This window comes from Psammomys obesus, unplaced genomic scaffold (assembly GCF_907164565.1).
Source record: "Psammomys obesus unplaced genomic scaffold, mPsaObe1.curated_primary_1811, whole genome shotgun sequence".
NCBI classification, from domain to species: Eukaryota; Metazoa; Chordata; class Mammalia; order Rodentia; family Muridae; genus Psammomys; species Psammomys obesus.
The window spans coordinates 4835942-4854841 of record NW_026591872.1 but is presented as its reverse complement, the minus strand read 5'-3'; the positions used below and the strand labels follow the sequence as shown (position 1 = coordinate 4854841).

Here is an 18900-nt window from a genome sequence, read left to right as displayed (position 1 = left end):
GCAGCCAGCCATGGTAGCACATGCCTTTTATCACAGCACTCGGGGAGGCAGAGGCAGGTGGAACTCTGTGAGTTTGATGCCAGTCTGATCTGCAAAGCAAGTCCAAGACAGCCAGGGTTACACAGAGAAACACTGTCTCAAAAAACAAAAGAAAATGAAAAAAAGAAAAATTCAAGGCATAAGATGATATAGAGAAACCCAGTTCATTGTCTTTAGTTTATGTAATATACTTGCTTTGTACAACTGTTTTTAACATTCTAAGTCAAATGTACTCAATTATGTTTTACGAAATTTATCTTCCTATGGCTGGAGATACAGATCAGCAGTCAAGGGTACTGGCTGCTCTTCCAGAGGTCCTGAGTTCAATTCCCAGCACCCACATGGTAGATCACAAACATCTATGGTGAGACATCGCACCCTCTTCTGGTGTACATACATAAATGCAGGCAAAATGCCCATACACGTAACTACATAAATCTTTTTTTTTTTTTTTAATTACCTTCTTATGTCTGGTAAACAATTTAGAGAATGTGGAAAGTCAAAGTAAGTTATCTTTCCATTAAAAAAAAAATTAATTAAAAATCATACTGTGACATAAAATCTATAATGTTCTTTCAATAAATAGTCAAACTAGAAACATGACTACATATAGTAAATTAGTAATAAGTGTAACTTCACTGAATTACTCTTATTAAAAGTATAAATTTGCTAAAAATAGAAATATTTACTAAAAACAGCACTGAACTACCACATACCTTTGTAGAACTGCTTTCAGTTATCTTAGCAAGCTGCCAAAGGATTACATAGTGAGTACACTGCAGTGCATGAATAACAATCTATAAAAAAAGAAGAAACAAGATTCAAAGTGAAATATAAGTCACAAGCTTTTGCTGTCAAAGTTCGGTATATGTACATACTGAATATATATATATTATATATATATATAATATATATATTATATATATATAATATATATATATATATATACACAGATATGTATGTGTGTATATATGTATATAAATAAATAAATAACCTGCTCAGGCATATCTCCATTTTCAATTCCGGTTTTCAAAAGTTTGTAATTACAAGCAAACAAATCCCACTTTGAAAGATCATGGGCACTGTAAAAAAAAAAACAAAACAAAACAAAAATACAAATTAAGTTGTATTTTTAAAAGCTAAGCCTGACCATAATTGTTTCAGAGTACAACATGCCCCTATCAAGTGATTTCTTTATTTAAAAAAAGAGAGAATTTATTTGAAATCATAGTAATCCACAAAATATACAAGGACACTTTGCTATAGTGTTAAAAAAAATCAGAAACTCAGATTAAACTTACTTATGAAAAGCAGTGATCCTCTTCAATGTTGACAATACCTGATATGCATCATCTTCATCAGGTTCTTCTCCCTATGAATTATTAATTGCACATTAAGAAATATCAAAATAATTGGCCAAGTGGTGGCACACGCCTATAATCCCAGCACTCAGGGAGGCAGAGACAGGTGGATCTCTGTGAGTTTGAGGCCAGCCTGGTCTCCATGGTAAATTCCAGGATAGCCAACGCTACACAGAGAAACCCTGTCTCAAAAACAAAACAAAACAAAATAACAACAACAAAACCAAAATAAAACCAATAACAATAATAATAATAATAACAACAACAACAACAACAACAACAATAATAATAATAATAATAATAATAATAATAATAATAGGAAGAAGAAGCTTGGCATAGTGGTACCTTTAATTCCAGTACTTGGGAGACAGAAACAGGCCTCTGAGTTCAAAACCAACATGGTCTAACATAGTGAAACTCTGTCTCAAACCACATACAAAAACATGATACCAAAGTAAAATTGTTTTTCAGTCATTTTGGTACAGATCAAATGAGGAACTACCAAGTAATAAATCCTAGGCTACTGAAATGATGATATCACCTTAGAAGGCAATAATAGCAAAATAAAAACCCAAAAAGAGGCTTCATCATTAAAGACCTATATCTGCCAAATTTCAGACAATGTTGCTGAGTCAACCTAAGATTATAAACATAAGTACATAATGAGTAAGATGGAAAAAATAAGATTGTTCACCTTTCTCCTATTATGTAATACAGACATGAAACTATTTTAAATTTTCCTATTTCCCAGTGCTAGATGCACTATCAATAAAGGAACACACATTAGATGATAACCAAGAGACCACAACACCACCTAAAGCAAAGTTCGGTAAATTAGAAAGGGATTAAGTTCAAGAGAAAAGGATATTGAACCAATCACACATAATTGGGAGAAAACCTATGACATATACTAGTTCTGACTACTCACATTTTGGATAATTTTTATGACCCCTATTTTCTATGGCAATGAAATCTAGGTTGCTCACAGACATACCATTTTATACTTTAATTTTTCTTAAAAATAACAAAACTTAGTTATTAAACTACCATTGATTTAAAATTAACTACAGGCATACTCAATCAAGAAAAGAGCCATTAAAATGTTTCCAAATGTGATAACTATATATGAACATATTTGTAAATTATTCCAATTAGAAAACCTTAAACCTAAATTAATGTTACACATAAACTGTTTAATAATTTTACAAAAGAGAAAATCTCAAAATTATACATAAATGATTTTGGGGTCATTAATAAAAAAGGTAGTATGTAAAAGGTCTTAGACTGAAGCTCTGGCTGGCCTACTCATTACTATGTAGTTTGAACTGGCCTCAAACTAAAAACAACCCTCTGCCTCAGGTTCCAGGGTGATACGGTTATTATAATTGTTAGCCACTACATCCACTTTGCTACTGGATGTAAAAAAAGTTCACAATTTCTAGCTGCTGTGAAACAGTATCGAGAGTAAATGTCTGCTGTGTGAGTTGGAAGCTAGCCTGGTCTACACAGTGAAAGCCCGTCTTAATAAAAAAAATAAAGCTAAGAGAAATAATGATTATAACTTAATTTGATGCAAATAAATTAAAACACGCGCGCACACACACATACAAAATTATACCAAAAATACATGAATATTTGAGTGCCAATGCAATAAGCATCTTTGAAAGAACAACATAAGAAACTCCAAACGCCAACAGTGACCATAATAGCAACTCTAATAGCCACTTTTTCAACTAAAATCAGGGAACTATCCACTTAATTTCCTTAGAACAAAAGGAAAAAAAATGCTAGTTTTATCTACATCTTTTTAAAGTTACATTTCCTTGCCATTTTCTTATTTTAATGTAAGAACAATGATTCTAAAAGGACTCACTAGCACACCACTGGATTATCAGACTAATGCTGAGTGTCTCTGGTACTAGAAAGGAATGATTCAAGAAACAAAATACTTGTAATACATACCTCTTGCAGGAAGTCTTCAAGAAGCCTGTTAAATTTATCTGCCAATTCATCTATCAGCTGACTTCTTGAAATATCTACTCTGTTGAAGATGGTGAACTCTTCATTACATAATGCATGGTAAGTTTTAGAACATGCTTCTAAAACATCTGTGTCTGTGTGCTTCTCTACAATATTTCGGATCTGGCGCAATAAGGCATCCAAATGCTGCAAAATAAAATTCATTGCATTAAACTAATAAGGTATACGATTAAGGATATAGCTCAGGAGTAGAAGGTATGCCCATTGTGTATAATCCTTGTTAAGAAATCTATAGTAGGTATATTGTGATTATATCATACCACTAACTCTGACAGTTTTTAAATACACTAAGTATTTCAGAGAGTTGTCTAATTTTAGTAATCAAATACATTGTTTGGCACATCTCTGCAACTTTAATGCAAACAATATCACCTGTCTCACAGGGCTCTGTTTGGTCAGAATGTTAACATGTACAAAGAGCTCTCAGTGGTTATAGGAACATGTAACTACTAGATAAACTTATTTTACAATTGTTACTGTTGAATAATTCATGACAATAAAGCATCAATGACCAATGATATATAGTACTACACTGTATATAAGAATGAAAGTAAAGCTATGGGCATAAAGGAAAGGTAAAGTTCATTTGTACCATTTTCTAAATCAAATTGGTCTAAAATATAAAAGACCTAGTATATATAGGTTCCCTCTAAATACTACAAAAACATTATCTGTAATATTAAAAACTGTATGATATGGTAAATTAAAATAGCATTTTCTCCTCTAAGATTTTATACACAAAAAACATTTCACCTTTTCTAATCGTCCAGTGGTGTATATCTCCAAATCAAAGTACTGAGGTAACTGCAACAAATTGGTCACCTTTTCTGCATCTACAGAGTACTTTTGGAGGAAAAAAAAAGATAATGTTAAAAACATTATAATAATGCTAACTAACCATAGGCTGTGGCTATTTTGAAAGAATCTGTGATTTATGAGAGATGCTAAGTTATCAACACAATCTTACTTTTGCTAATAACTGTGGAAGGGCCACAGCAAAAAGTTCAGTGATTTTTGTTCTGTCATCCAATTGTGTCTTCTTCTCCTTTGCTGTTAGCACCTAAAGTAACACAAAAATTTCTATAAACATCTATTCAATAACAGTGTTAAGCTCGCAAATTTAATTAATACAAAAAATATAGCAGTATTTTAAATGATGGATATAAGAATTTTGAGAATTTTGCATTATTATGGTCCACATTGGTCTCAATTCATTCCTTTTCCGCCACTAAAATCATTGAATTATCATTAAATGCCAACATGTCCAGTCAAAAATCCCCTAATATAAAACTTTTGCCCTAAAAGTAATACAAAACAATTTACTCATTATTAAGGAGGGAACAATTCGGTGCAGAGTACCCAAGAGACTAAGGCAAGAGAATAATAGTAAGGTCAAGGCCGTTGTGCGGCTAGTTAGTGAATACCAAGTCAACTAGCTAGGGTTACATAGCAAGACACTGTAGTAAATAAGTAAAAATAAAAAAAAAATGTAGGGGAGACACACATAAAATACCACATAGAACAAAAAAGTTGAATAGTCCTAGAATGAAGATCAATTTCCAATTAGGGGAAAAAAAGGTGGAATAGGGGCAAGCAGCACTCTCCAAAGTCTCCCACACGTCTGGGAGGAAAAAAAGGTAAGAAGTACAGAATGTCAAGGGAGGATAATTGTGAACAGGAGACTTATGAAAGATTAGATAAAATACAGAATTAATGAGCATTACATTCATAAGGATATTACAGACTATAATAGAGCTCTGAACATGAATAGTAGGGAATAGAGAAATTCGCCCTCATAAACCACCATTAGATCCAAAAAATAAAAGAGACAGAAAAAGCTTCAGCGGCAGGGAAGTTAAAATCCACAAAATTTTTAAATGAAAAAAAAAAAAAAAAAAAAAAAAAAAAAAAAAAAAAAAAAAAAAAAACAGCAACTCCCAGAAATTACTGCCACTTATAGTCAACAGTACCTATGAAACCAGATAATGAGGAAGGAAGCAGATATCAAATCTCTGCGATTAAACTACTTGGCTAGAAGAGTAGAAAATACTGCACAAACATGTTTCCAAAGTCCAACAGCACTCCTAACTTCCATGAGACAAGACCAGAAACTGAGTTTTTAACCAGAAACTAGGTGAACACTCCACAGAAACTGAGTTTTTAACTGAAACTCAGCAGAGAATGCAAAATCAAGGTGTGACTCAGATCTTAATAAAGAAATTTCCAACTGCAATGGTAAATTCAAGATATGAAAGGAAGTCGGAGGCTCAGAAACTGAGGTGATACCCTCCCATGTGAAGGCCGACACCAGGGTAGAAGTTTAATCCTATTGACAACCTGTTTGAAATCCACTGAGGTACACTCAAACAGATCAATCAGGCTGAGCACCTTTCAGCTGTAGACACAGGCTGATTACTCTCACACTGCCAGAGTTAACTGTTTCACACATCTCAACCTTAAAATTAAGTAAATATATTTAATTATAATTTTTTATTATTTTAATGATCTTTAAAAATTCATTTACATTAACAATCTTTCAATTCCTTGTGTCTATTTGTCCCATTTCCAGTACATTTTTATTTCTGTTAAACTAATTCTTGATCTTACAAAGCTTATTTTCTTTACATTCCTATTCTCAGTAACTAATAGCCAACTGCACACTATTCTATCATTGTTCTTTTACTCGCCAAAAGTTGCTGGTTTTGAAAAAGAAATTGTTTTCAACTATTACTTTATGTTCACACCAGGCCTGTCCATCATTAGATAGGGTAGCTACGGCAGTTAGTGTTCTCCTACAGTAGTAGTGCTTTAGGTCATGTACCCTGAGCATGTCGGCTAAATATTACAATCTTGTCCTACTAAAACATTTTGTTTTGTTTTGTTTTTTATGTAAACTGAAAGAATAAAGATGATCTCACTAACAAGCTAATTCAAATATATAAATATGAGTGCAGAAACACAGTACACATGAAAATCCAGGGAAACATGAGTCCTCAAAGTCACTAATCTCACAGTAATGGTTTCCTTAATTCTCCAAACAAAATACAGACTACCAGATTTGACTAAAAATAGGACCTGTTTATTGGCTACTTCCAAACAGCACAGCTTTGCAAGCCACCTTAAATAGTAAAAACAAGTAAAACCCAGAGAAAAAGGGGAAGGAAGCAATCTGAGTAAATGGAAGTAGGGAAAAAGAGGGTTAGCTAGCCATATTGACATCAGATAAAACTGACATTAGCTACAATAAATTAATCACTTTCATATTAAAGAAAGAATCAAAGGATTTAAGAACTGTAAACAAACTGGTACACCCAATTTCATAAAAACAACACAACTGAACGTAGAGGAAAGACTGACATCAAGACAGTGAGAATTCAACAGCCCAACCTCATCAACAAAGAGGGGAGAGAAGGAATGAGGGAGGGAGGGAAGGAGGGAGGACCATTAACCAATCAATACAAACTTAGGAGACTAAACAAGGAACTACTGATGAATCAGTCACCAAAGAAATGAAATTTACTTTGTTTGGTTTTGAAAGAAAGAAAAATTTAAATTTACAGAATACAATAAGAATGAAAACACACCATTCCAGAACTAGAGGGACACAAAGAAAACAGTTTGAGATGAGTTTATAGCCACAAATGCTTAACATAAAAAAAAAAAAATCATATAGATCTCAAGGAACTCGGGATACAGTAAAAGAAGAACAAGCCAAACCCAAAATCAGTAGATAGAAAGAAATAGCAACAGATCAGAACTGAGGCTGGAGTGATGGATGGCTCAGCATTTAAGAACAGCAACTGCTCTTGCAGAGAATGAAAATTCTGTTCCCAGTACCTCATCAGGTGGGAAACAGCTGCCTGCAAATCCAGTCCCATGAAATCTGAAACCTTAGCCGCTGTGGGTACTTGTACTCACATTGATGCATATATACATGTATAGCCAACACATACACGTAAGTCAAAATCTTTAAAAAAATGAACAATGCAAAGAATCAACAAAGAATAAAATTATTCATTAAAAAGATAATGTAGACAAATCTTTAGCTAAACCAAAAGAAAGACAAAAATGCTACTAATGAAACTAGAGATAAAAAAGGGAGACATCACCACAGATAGTACTGACATTAAAAGAGTCATCAGGGAATATTTAAAAACAGATTCCAATAAATTTGAAAATATATAAGAGACTGAGAAACTTCTACACATCTATGAACTTCCAAAAACAAATTCCAAGGGTAGACGAACAATTTAAACAGAACGGTAACAAACAATGAGGCTCAAGCTGTAATAAGTTTTCCAACGAAATCTAGACCAATGATCCTAAAACTATTCCACAAAGCAGAAAAAGAAAAGAACACACTAACCTCATTTTGTGAAGCCAGTTATTCTACTATCAAAACCAGAGTAAAATAAACACACAAAAAAGAAAACTTTAGGTCAATTACACTGGTGAATTAGATATAAACATGAATAGGATTCATTTCACAGATGCAAGGATAATTTGGTATGTTCAAATAAACAAATGTAACAATGTATCACATAGACTCAAGGACATAAATTATATATATACAGACGTAGAAATGGTTTTTGACAAAGGCCAGTATCTCCTCATGACAAAAATTCTGAAAAAGCTATGACTACAAGGAACACACAACAACATAATGTAGGCCAATACGACAAACCTAGAGTACAGGCTAGAAAGGCTCAGCCGGTAAAGGTGCTTGGCATGCAACTGCAAAGCCTGAGTGGAATCCCTGGTATCCACATAAAGGTAGAAAGATACTACTGATTCTACAAAGTAGTCCTCTGAGCTCCACACAATCAACATGGTATATACTCACCTATACACAAGAATAATAAAATAAAACTTAAAAAGTGACAGCCAACATTGTACTAAACTGGTAAAATCACAAATCACCTCCAGTAAAATAAGCAATGAAATAACTTCTCTACTCTTATTCAATGTAATGCTTGAAGTCATACAGCAATAAAAAAGAAAAAGAAATAAAAGATATAAATAGAAAAGTAGTTAGTCAAATGGTCTATATTCGCAGATGATATGATCATGTTTGTAAAAATCCTAGAGATCACCAAAAAAAGCCATCTTAGAATTGATACTTTCAGCAATAGAGAATACAAAATCAACATATTAAATTTAATATCATTCATGCATACAAGTAACAAACACACCTAATAAAGAAATCAAGAACAAAATTCCATTCTAATGAGCATCAAAAAACAAAGTACCTTGGAAATAAACCTAGCAATGGATGTCAGAGATGTCTACTAAAAATTTTTTTCAACAGAAAGAAATTTTTAAAATGATTTCAAATTAATAACTGTTGAATGCACAGCAATAAACAGGACATCTGTACTGTTCCCTTCAAGGCTCAGGGAACATTGTAGAAGAAAGAACAGAATGAATATAAGCTGAAGGATAAGGAAGAATGCCATAAAACTTTGTTTTTTCAATATGGTAGGAAAGGAGGGAGGGAGTTTAAAGACACACAACAAGATGGAAAGATTTCCTATGTTCATGAATAGGTAGTACTAGCATTATGAAAAATGCTTTATTGCCAAAAAAAAAATCTACAAACCAATTTCATTTCTATCAAAGATTACAATGACATTCTTCACAGAAATTGAAGAAAATAAACTTAAAATTCAAACAAAAGCACAAGTGACATCTAAGAAACAAAGCAATCCTGAGCAAAGAGAACAATGACAGAATTATCAACACACCTAATTTTCAAGAGCGACTATGGAGGTAGAGAAAAAAAAGAAAAAAAAAGAAAAAAAAAAAAACAGTATTAGTTCCAAAACAGACAATGGTGTGGAATTGAGGGCTTGAGAGACAAACACTTATAACACTAACACACACCTACAAACACTTGATTTTGGAAAAAAATGTCTGAAAATAGAATGTAAAAGAGATAGCACCTTCAATAAATGTTGCTTAGAGAACTGAATATCCACATGTAAATGACTAAAGCTATATCTGTATCTCAGTACAACAATCAGTTCAAAGTAGACCGAGGACCTTAATGTTGGAAGCGATTAGAAGAAAACAGAAAATAGTTCAAGGTATGGCAAGGACTTTCTGAAAAGGAATCAAATGGCTCAAGACATAAATCCAAGAACTGAAAAATGAAACTATGTAAAATTAAAAACTTCTTCAGCTAAAATGAAAAAAAAAAAAACTGAGTGAAGTGACAACCTGTAGAATGGAAGAAAAGCTTTACTAGCCACAAATCTGACAGAAGACTAATATATAAAATATATAATTAATTCAAAAGAATATTTTTAAAAGTTTGGCCAATAAATGGGATAACTTAATGAACAGACAGTTCTCAAATCATGAAGTACAGTCAGTAAATAACCTGTCCTTCAAAGAAAGACAAATTAAGACTGAGATTCTATCTCATGTAAGTCAAAATAGCTATCATTTTAAAAAACACTTAACAAATGTTGACAATAATATTAAAAATGGGACATATATACACTGAAGTTGAAGAATATAATATTGCCACTATGAAATCAGTAGAGAGGTTTCTTAAAAAATTGAAAATAGAACTACCATATAGCACAACTATGAATTACTGGCTATATGACTAAAACATTTTAAAGTAACAACCTTTCATGGATAAACTTCCATATTGATGCTCCCTGCACCATTATTCACAAGAGTCAAGTTAAAGAATCCCTCTGGAGGTCCATCATCAAATGATGGGTAACGAAAATAGGACAAATATACACAAACAAGTTTTCTTCAGATATAAATAACAGAGGTATATTAAATGCAGGAAAATAAGTTCAATTGGAGATACTATACAAAATAACACTCAGAAAAGCAAATACTGTATGTTTTTACTCAGTTATGAATCTTAGATTTTATGTAAGTATATAATATCATATATGAATATAGGACATGCGAGTAGAAGCAATAGTATCTGGGGGAAATAATGGGAATAGCAAGAGAAGGAGATGGGGGGAATGCCAAAGGATTTTATATATTTGTATGAAAATATAGCTTTATAAAAACACCAGGGTGTACAAATAAACACCAATTTATTTTTTAAATTTCAAGACAATTTTTCAAGTTTACCTTTGGATAGGAAGAGAAATATTTAAGAACATGAAATATGTTTTTTAAGCTTACATAATAATATTAAACAGCATTTTAACTTACTCCATGTTATGGCCCATGAGACATAGGTAATCAGTTCAGAATTCTAATTTGCTGCCCATAATTAGAAAAACAGAAATATAACATAGAAAATAAAAACAAAATGAAGAAAAAGAAAAAACAGAAATAAGGGCTAGGGATGTAGCTCAGTGTAGAGCACTTGCCTAGCATGCACAATGCCCTGGTTTCATTCCACGGCACTGCAAAAAAGATGATTAAATAATTAAAAAAATGAGTAATAACAGAAACAGAAAAAAATACAGAGATTAAATCACATACTGGCATTATTTCATGAAATTTTGTTACACATATATACACATATATTTGCAATTAAAATATTAAAAATGCATTTTGGTGGTTTAAAATCAAACATTTGAAATTCTATGAAGTTGCCAAAATTGGTGAACTTCTCAGTAAATTATTAAAAGTTGATAACTGCCAATAGGAATTAGGTCACCATTGTTATTAATAATGTCTAATTCATTTCTAATCTCATATTATAATAAAAAATGAATTTATAAATAAACCCAATACACACATGCAGTACTCTACATGTAGAGACTACGATTAGCCTTGAAGATAGTGTCATTCAATGTCATCCCATGTATCAACAAAAGATCTTATGAAAAATCAAATTCCTCAATTTGCTACTACTTTAGTATTTACTTATATATAGGCACATATATATGAATGTATGTGTATACATATCTTTGTATGCACACAAAAGTAAAACTAAAAATCAAGTATTTTTGTTCGATGGTCAAAATAGGCATAAAAAAACATACAAAAAATTGAGAAATGAAGTTCAGAATAACAAAAACATTGGCATACCCTTTTTCCTGTCCCTCTTCCCACAGGAGGATGACACTCAGCTGCTTGTCTAATAGTACAAAGCATTATTTCAATCAAAGCACTCTCTTGTCTGTCTGTTAGAGCTAAAAGAGAAAATCAGAGTTAACCAACCTATTTCTTTTCCATATACGCCCATTGAAATTATTATGTAAGTTTATCTGCATATGAACAGGAACTAAACTAATGTACAAAAGAAAATCCCATTATCACAGAAAAGGTCAGAACAAGTTAAATCTAATGTTTCTAAATTTCAGAATTCTGAGTACGTTCACTGTATATATACATAGGCAAAAGAAAGCATGGACCCAACCAACATATACACAGAATTTATATATATATATATGACAGGGTTTCAAAACAAAACCCAGCTAGCCTAGAACTTATGTAGTTCAGGCTAAAATAGAATTCACTATCCTCCTGCCACATCCTCACAAGTGCTGGTATCACAGGCATGTGTCACCACATCTAGTTATTTTTGATTGGAATTACATCTTTGTACATCAAAAAAAATATTCATATATATGAATATGACACAGGTACTGTATTTTAGATTTAGTATTCACTCAACAATGTACAAGGTCTTGACCTTGATTCCCAACACTACCAAAAACAATTATCAGAAATAACACTAACAAAAACTAAAAGAATGACAAAAATCTATTTCCAAAAAAGTATGGACAAACAATAACAACATAATTAAATACTCTTACCTTCCTCTCCACTAAGTGGCTCTTCTAACAACAAGCTATTCATACATTCCCAGTCTTTCAGTAGCTCGGTGGCACAGTCCCACATGCTATCCACAAGGTATGCTGCATGCTCATGTAACTAAAAGTTAAAAACAACAAGCTCTTAGACGAAAAGCACACTGTCTTAGGACAAAAGAACAAATGCTTTGTTGACAGCCAATTTGTTCTTGAGAGCGAATAGATTAAAGAACACGGAGAGAATGACTGTAGTTTGCTGTACAAAAGTAAACTTTGTTAAAGCATTAGTACCTTATAACATATTAAGGTAAAGACTACTTTACAATAAGATTAAATACATACTTATTGTTTACATCAGTTAACTTTTCTTAAGTTTTAAGTGGACTACGATTTTACTGTAACTGCATGGGAGTGATAATAGGTAAAGCAATAAAATACATTTTCCTTTGAGACTCAGTTTATAAGGGTATCATTCTCTTCATTCTAAAGGTAAAAGACCACAGTTTTCCAAATTGTTTGAAGGGTTGAAGCTAATCATAGACCAAAGTTTTTGGAGAATATTATTAATTTCTAAAACTTGAAAGACTATATACAAGTAAATTATATTAATACAGAGGGAATATGCTCAATAATTAGCAAACTAGATTTAGCAATATACAAAAAGAATCATGGGAATATCATATTTGATTGATAATTTTTCTAAAAATATAATTCAACACATTTACATAATGAAAGACAAAAACAAGCAAATATATAATATGAACTCTAAATAAAATTAAATTTTGAGATCTCACAAAAATGACAGAATGCTAACTTAATTGAGACTAATGGAAATCTGTTTCCATATTAATACTAATACAAGTCATGAAGCTACTTGTATGGCTCACATGTGTAATCTCAACACATATGCTAAGACAGAGAAGGGCATGGTGGCATATACCTTTAACACCAGCACTAGGGAGGCAGGGGCAGGTAGAACTTTTAGTCTGATGCTAGCCTGTTGTACAGAGCTAGTTCCAGGCCAGCCAGGGCTGTGCAAAGAAATCTTGTCTCAAAATAACCAAAACCAACCAACCAACAAACAAAAAATCCCACTTGAAGCTAAGGCAAAAGGACATGGGTTTGCACAAGATCATGGTCTGTATGACGTGCATACTGAGTTCCAGGCCAGCCTAGAATACAGTGTGAGATCCTGTCTCAAACAACAATAATAAACATGAACATCTGAGAATTTTCAATGTTCTAATTTGTTCTTTTACAGGGATTGTCTCAGCATTAATTAAAATAAAAATTCCTACCAACTTTTTAAAATGGAAACGGAGGCTTAGAAAGACTAAGTAACTTAACCAAGATTGCAGTCAGTAACAAGGAGTACAGTTGGTAATAATTTCCAAAAATATTAATAACCAATAATTACTGAACAACAATCTATTAAATTAGAATGCACTGTTAAAAATTAGAATAACTATATCTAAGCAGCATTTAGTAGTTATCTGTAAGATTTTAGATATACACTATTTTAATATCTTTCAAAACTTTGAAATTAAGTACAAAATAATATAAACTAACCTCACTTTCAAGGAAGAAAAAAACCAAAGTCTTAACAAGGTTGGCATTTGGACCTTGTCTTCCCCTTCTTTTCATGATTCCATCTTCTTCTGGATCTCTACGGCTGAAGAGCCTATAGGCAAAGGTAAATACTTACATGAAAACCATATTTGCTAATCATAGAAATTAACTGTGTATTCCATACATAAGCATCTTACAACAGAATGTAAAACTGGATAGGTAAGCATTAAAGTATCAAGGAAATACTCGATACAAAACGTTCATTTCAATTCTAACAGTCCTAAGTCCTTTGCATTCTAAAGTTAGTTATGCTGAGTTATAAATTTTTCGGAAACCTTATATTATTTTATACAATTTCTTCCTTTCATAAAATACAGTAAGTGACCTAAAATATTTATGCACAAGTATAATTTTTTTCTCTAAAATGTAAAATATCATTCCCATTTCTTCTTTGAACATTATCTTAACACAATGTTCCTATTCTAACTGATAGTGGGGAAAAACAAAGAACTAATGCTGGATATCAATTAACAGAAAACTCGTGCTAATTTCATACCAAGAAAATATCCTAATACTTACTACACGCCAAAAACCGTTTAATAAAAATCATAACAAAGATGTGAGATTCGTTTGGTTGGTTAAATATCTTCTCTTTAAAAGTCACTATATAATATTTGTTGACTAGTGTCTGTGATCATATATCAAGAGCTTTACCTGAATTGTTAAATAACATTATAATAGTAAAAGAGTAACAGGAATATAAATTTACTTTTTGTAGAGAAATTCTCCAGCTGCTACTGCTACTGGCCGGTGAGCTGAATAAACCAGATGATAGACATTTTCACAGTCTTCTGCAGTAAGAACTTCTTCACTACTCCTGATAAGAAAACAATAATAGATTTTAGCAATATCATAACTATCAAATTTTTATGTACTTAATTTCACAAATTTATGTTAAAAATAAATATAATTTGAGTATATTTTTTTTGGAAAAACTCTGCCAACAAAATTGCTTAGTGTGTCATTAAGGTCAAAGATAACTGTTGTGATGTACAATTAAGAATGAATCCAGGCTAGGCATGTTGGGCCTTTACCTATTAACCCAGCACTTGAGAAATAGAGGCAGGAGGATTAGACTTTCAAGGTCATCCTTAGCTGTATAGGAGGTTCAAAGTAAGCCTAGGTTTATGAGCAGGGGAGAGAAGAAAGGAGGAAAGAAGAGAGCAAGCACACAAACATAGATTACAGGAAATAAAAATAAAAATTTTTAAAGTTAAGAGAATAGTGTTCTCTCTCTCTCTGGTCCGTTTCTGCCCTCCCTTCCTCTCTTCTTCCCTGCTCCCCATACATAAACCGGTGTCACAATAAATGTGTGGCCATCAAAGAACAACTTCTGCGAGTTTAGACAAGTTTTTCTTGCTCTACTACTCCATTGCATTTCAAGACTTGTCACACCTCTTTCTATCTCTGCTTCTCATTCTTTGTATGTACCTTTTTTGTAAACTCTGGACACTGAACTTGGGTTGTCATACTTATGCTTTTACCCATGGGGAAAACTTCTGGCCCATGATTTCCTAAATTTTTGTTAGACTTTTTAAAAAAGAATGTAAATGAACATTACATCTTGGTAAGATTTTTGTAGCTATTTAAACTACCTTCCTTATAGCTACTGCAACGCGGTGCATTTCGTATAAATGGGGATAATAACCATACCCATTTCACAAGCTACTATAGGCAATGAGATAATCCAAATAAAATACTAATAATGGCTACTATTAATGTTAATTTAATATTTCTTCTATTAATACTTAAAAGTCTATCACAAACCACATGTGGGCATTTTAAATATAACAGATTTTGCCAAGACAGTCTCTTTATTATATTGAAAAAATACTGACCAAAGCCAGCTTAGAGGAGGAAACAGTTTATTGTATCTTATAGCTTATAATCCATCATAGAGGGAAGCTAAGGCTTGAACTAAATACAGGAAACTTGAGCAGAAACAGAAGCAGAGACGACCATGATGAAAGGCTGCTTACTGGCTTGGTTCTCCTGGCTTACTCAGCTACTTTTGTTACATAATCCAGGCCCACCTGCCTAGTAATAGCAGTGACGACAGTGCAGTAAGCCCTGCTACATCAGTAAACATTTTTTTTAAATGCCCCACGGTCATGACCACTGGACAATTTCACAGATGTAATTTCTCAATTGAGGTTCCTTCTTTCCAAGTGACTATAGTTTGTGTAAAGCTGACAAGAAACTAACTACTACAGACCAATTAATTCTATTCTAACACTATATATAGGCTTATTTTATATAAGATCAACAATGTAGTGTATTACTATTTTTTTTTATCTTTTCCAGTGATGTTTTAAAAAAAAAGTGGGGAAATCTCATTTAAATGTGATATCTCTGCAAAAAACTAAATATATTTTCATATGGTTAAATTTCTATTTTCTTTAGGGTCAAAGATCTGATGTGTAACTTTTGCTTCATTTCCTACTAAATTTCTATACTTTTAACTAATGTATGGAAATTAGTGCCCTGGACGCAAATATCTTAATGTTCTAATCTAACATTTGCTTTCCAGGTTCATGACAAAAATATTGAGGTTTTTTTTTTTTAAATAAAGCTGAATAACTGATTTAAAAGTTTTGGAAATTGAAATAAGTGCATAAAACATAGTAGGCAAGCAGTACAGTATGAAACTACATTCTCAGCCATCTTTGTAGTTACTTACAGACAGAAATGTTACACAGTTGATCCACCCTGTCTGCCTCAACATATCAAGTACTGGGATTATAGGTCTGTACTACCACACTCAGATTACTGGGTTGTACCCATTACTCAATACAAACTACTTGCCAAAAAAACAAAAGATACAAAAAAAACAAAAAACAAAAAACAAAACACATTTACTGATTAGTTTTACCAAGGAAAGCTACAGTAGAATCCTGATTTAAAAATATTGTCTCTATTTTCATTTAGTGTACTTAAGCAACAGCATCCGAATTTTAAAGTTAGTACAGCATACAAGATATAAAATCCTATTGGGCTACTCCCTATTTTATTTTTTAAATTAAAATTCTGCTGGCTTACCACATTTACACAGACACACAGCAGAGATAAGAATGGAGCCCAAAGCCTTACATATACTAGATAAGTGCTCTACCTCTTCCACTGGGCTCATCCCAGCTCCAATGACTCCTCTTAGACAATAATTTTCAAATATAGATTAAATTACAGTGATTTCTTTAAAATTTCTTTAAAGATCCCTTTGTCATTCTTATGTAAATAATCTTAACTAGAAATATGTAAAGAGACTATAGTTCTTTAAGTACTATTTTGCTTTAAAAGCTTTTCAAACTCAAATCTTCTTTTATGTCCTTCAGTGAATCTTACTATCTTTTTTTTTTTGAGACAGGTCTCTCTCTTGTTGTTAGCCAAGCTGGCTCAAGAAATCCCTCCTGGGGCTGGAGAGATGGCTCAGCAGTTAAGAGCACTGGCTGCTCTTCCAAAGGTACTGAGTTCGATTCCCAGCAACCACATGGTGGCTCACAACCATCTATAATGGGATCTGGTGGCCCATACGGTAAGCAAATACATATGCAAGGCAGAATACTGTATACATAATAAAAAATCTAAAAAAAGATAAAGAAAGCCCTCCTACTTCAGCTTAGGAAATAGCCGGGACTAATGGTACGCGTGCGTGCGTGCCTGTGTGTGTATTGAAGTTTATATATATTGAAGTTTATATATATTGAAGTTTATATATATTGAAGTTTTTGTTCATTGTCATGTATTTTAATAAAATGTTTCACTTTCCAACTGAGCAAAATCATTTTTAAGCACCCAACCTAATATCTAAATAAATACAAGAGATGATCAATATCTAATATATAAGATACAGGGTAAGATCAGTATTTCAGAAAGTAAAAGACAGTCACTGGTGAAGAATCTATGGAGTGATTGGAGCTCTTGATACAACGTTGGTGGGAATGTAGAATGACATAACCACTGTAGAAGTACTATGGTGTTTCCCCAGAAAATCAAAGGCTGGACTAAAAATGTAGCTCTGTAATACAGTATATGGATTATCATGTGAAAAGTACAAGGTTCAACTCCCCACAACTTCATCTCTAGTGCTCCAAAAGTTCCAGAGAATTACTATACCATTCAGCAATTTCTTTTCTGGGTACATACAAAATAACCAAATGTAAGGTATCATATACTTAAACAATTATATTCATACATAGATAGTCTTAACAGCCACATGTTGGAAAAGAGCCCATGGCAATATGCCATAAATATACAGTGAAATCGTATCCACCAAAAACAGGAAAAGCAATTTCTGATACTTGTCTGTGTGTGGCAAATAAAAGTACAAATATTACGGCTCTATTTCCATGAATGTCAGAAACAGGCAAAATCATTCAAGCAGAAAGAGAAGAGTTGTTATGAACCTGGCAGGAGAAGAATGAGGAATAATATATTTAATGAGCATAGTTCATTCATACAACGACAAAAAAAAAAAAAAAAAACTGTTCTAGAGACGGACAAAGGTGACAGGTGCGTAACTTTAAAAATACCTACTGCCACTAATCCTTATGCTTAAAATAGTCAAAATGGCAATGTCTATGTTCTATATACTTTACTGCAATTACTTTTAAAAATAGAAGACATTTGTAGCACAACTATCACATATTAATAGTATATTAAATTCAGACTTATTTACCAGTAGTATAGAAACATATTTCAATAAATAAACATAACAAAGTGCAATACATACATTTTCCTATGCATTTAAAGGTTTAACTTTATTTCTACAGCATGAAGACCAGCTAAAAAGGGAAAAACCTCCAAAAAATTGGCATGAAACCTTAGCTCAGTTACAATTTTACAGTTAAATTTTTTTAGTTCCTTCTTCCTTTGTTTTCTGAACTTCACATAAAGAAATTAAATTTCTAGCTGTGGTTAGGTTTGGAGTAGTTCATACCTGTAGTCTCAGCTAGTTGGGAACCTAAAGCAGAAGATACCGAAGAGTCTGTGACCACTCTATGCAACATAATAAGACATCTACCGATAGATAGATAGATAGATAGATAGATAGATAGATAGATAGATAGATAGATAGATAGATAGAT

General features: G+C 32.4%; 1 protein-coding gene across 2 annotated transcripts in view; it reads right to left on the bottom strand.

Annotated features, from left to right (window-relative positions):
• Stag2 (STAG2 cohesin complex component) overlaps window positions 1-18900 on the bottom strand; it is a 71226-nt gene that overhangs the window by 34776 nt on the left and 17550 nt on the right. For both annotated transcript variants that reach the window (XM_055612146.1, XM_055612147.1), the window contains exons 9-18: window positions 14526-14633; window positions 13757-13868; window positions 12191-12308; window positions 11460-11563; window positions 4408-4500; window positions 4194-4283; window positions 3363-3566; window positions 1341-1411; window positions 1034-1121; window positions 756-836 (exon numbers count right to left, since the gene is read on the bottom strand). In XM_055612146.1, the coding sequence (XP_055468121.1) occupies window positions 756-836; window positions 1034-1121; window positions 1341-1411; window positions 3363-3566; window positions 4194-4283; window positions 4408-4500; window positions 11460-11563; window positions 12191-12308; window positions 13757-13868; window positions 14526-14633 (1069 nt within the window). The remainder of the gene's footprint in view (window positions 1-755; window positions 837-1033; window positions 1122-1340; window positions 1412-3362; window positions 3567-4193; window positions 4284-4407; window positions 4501-11459; window positions 11564-12190; window positions 12309-13756; window positions 13869-14525; window positions 14634-18900) is intronic.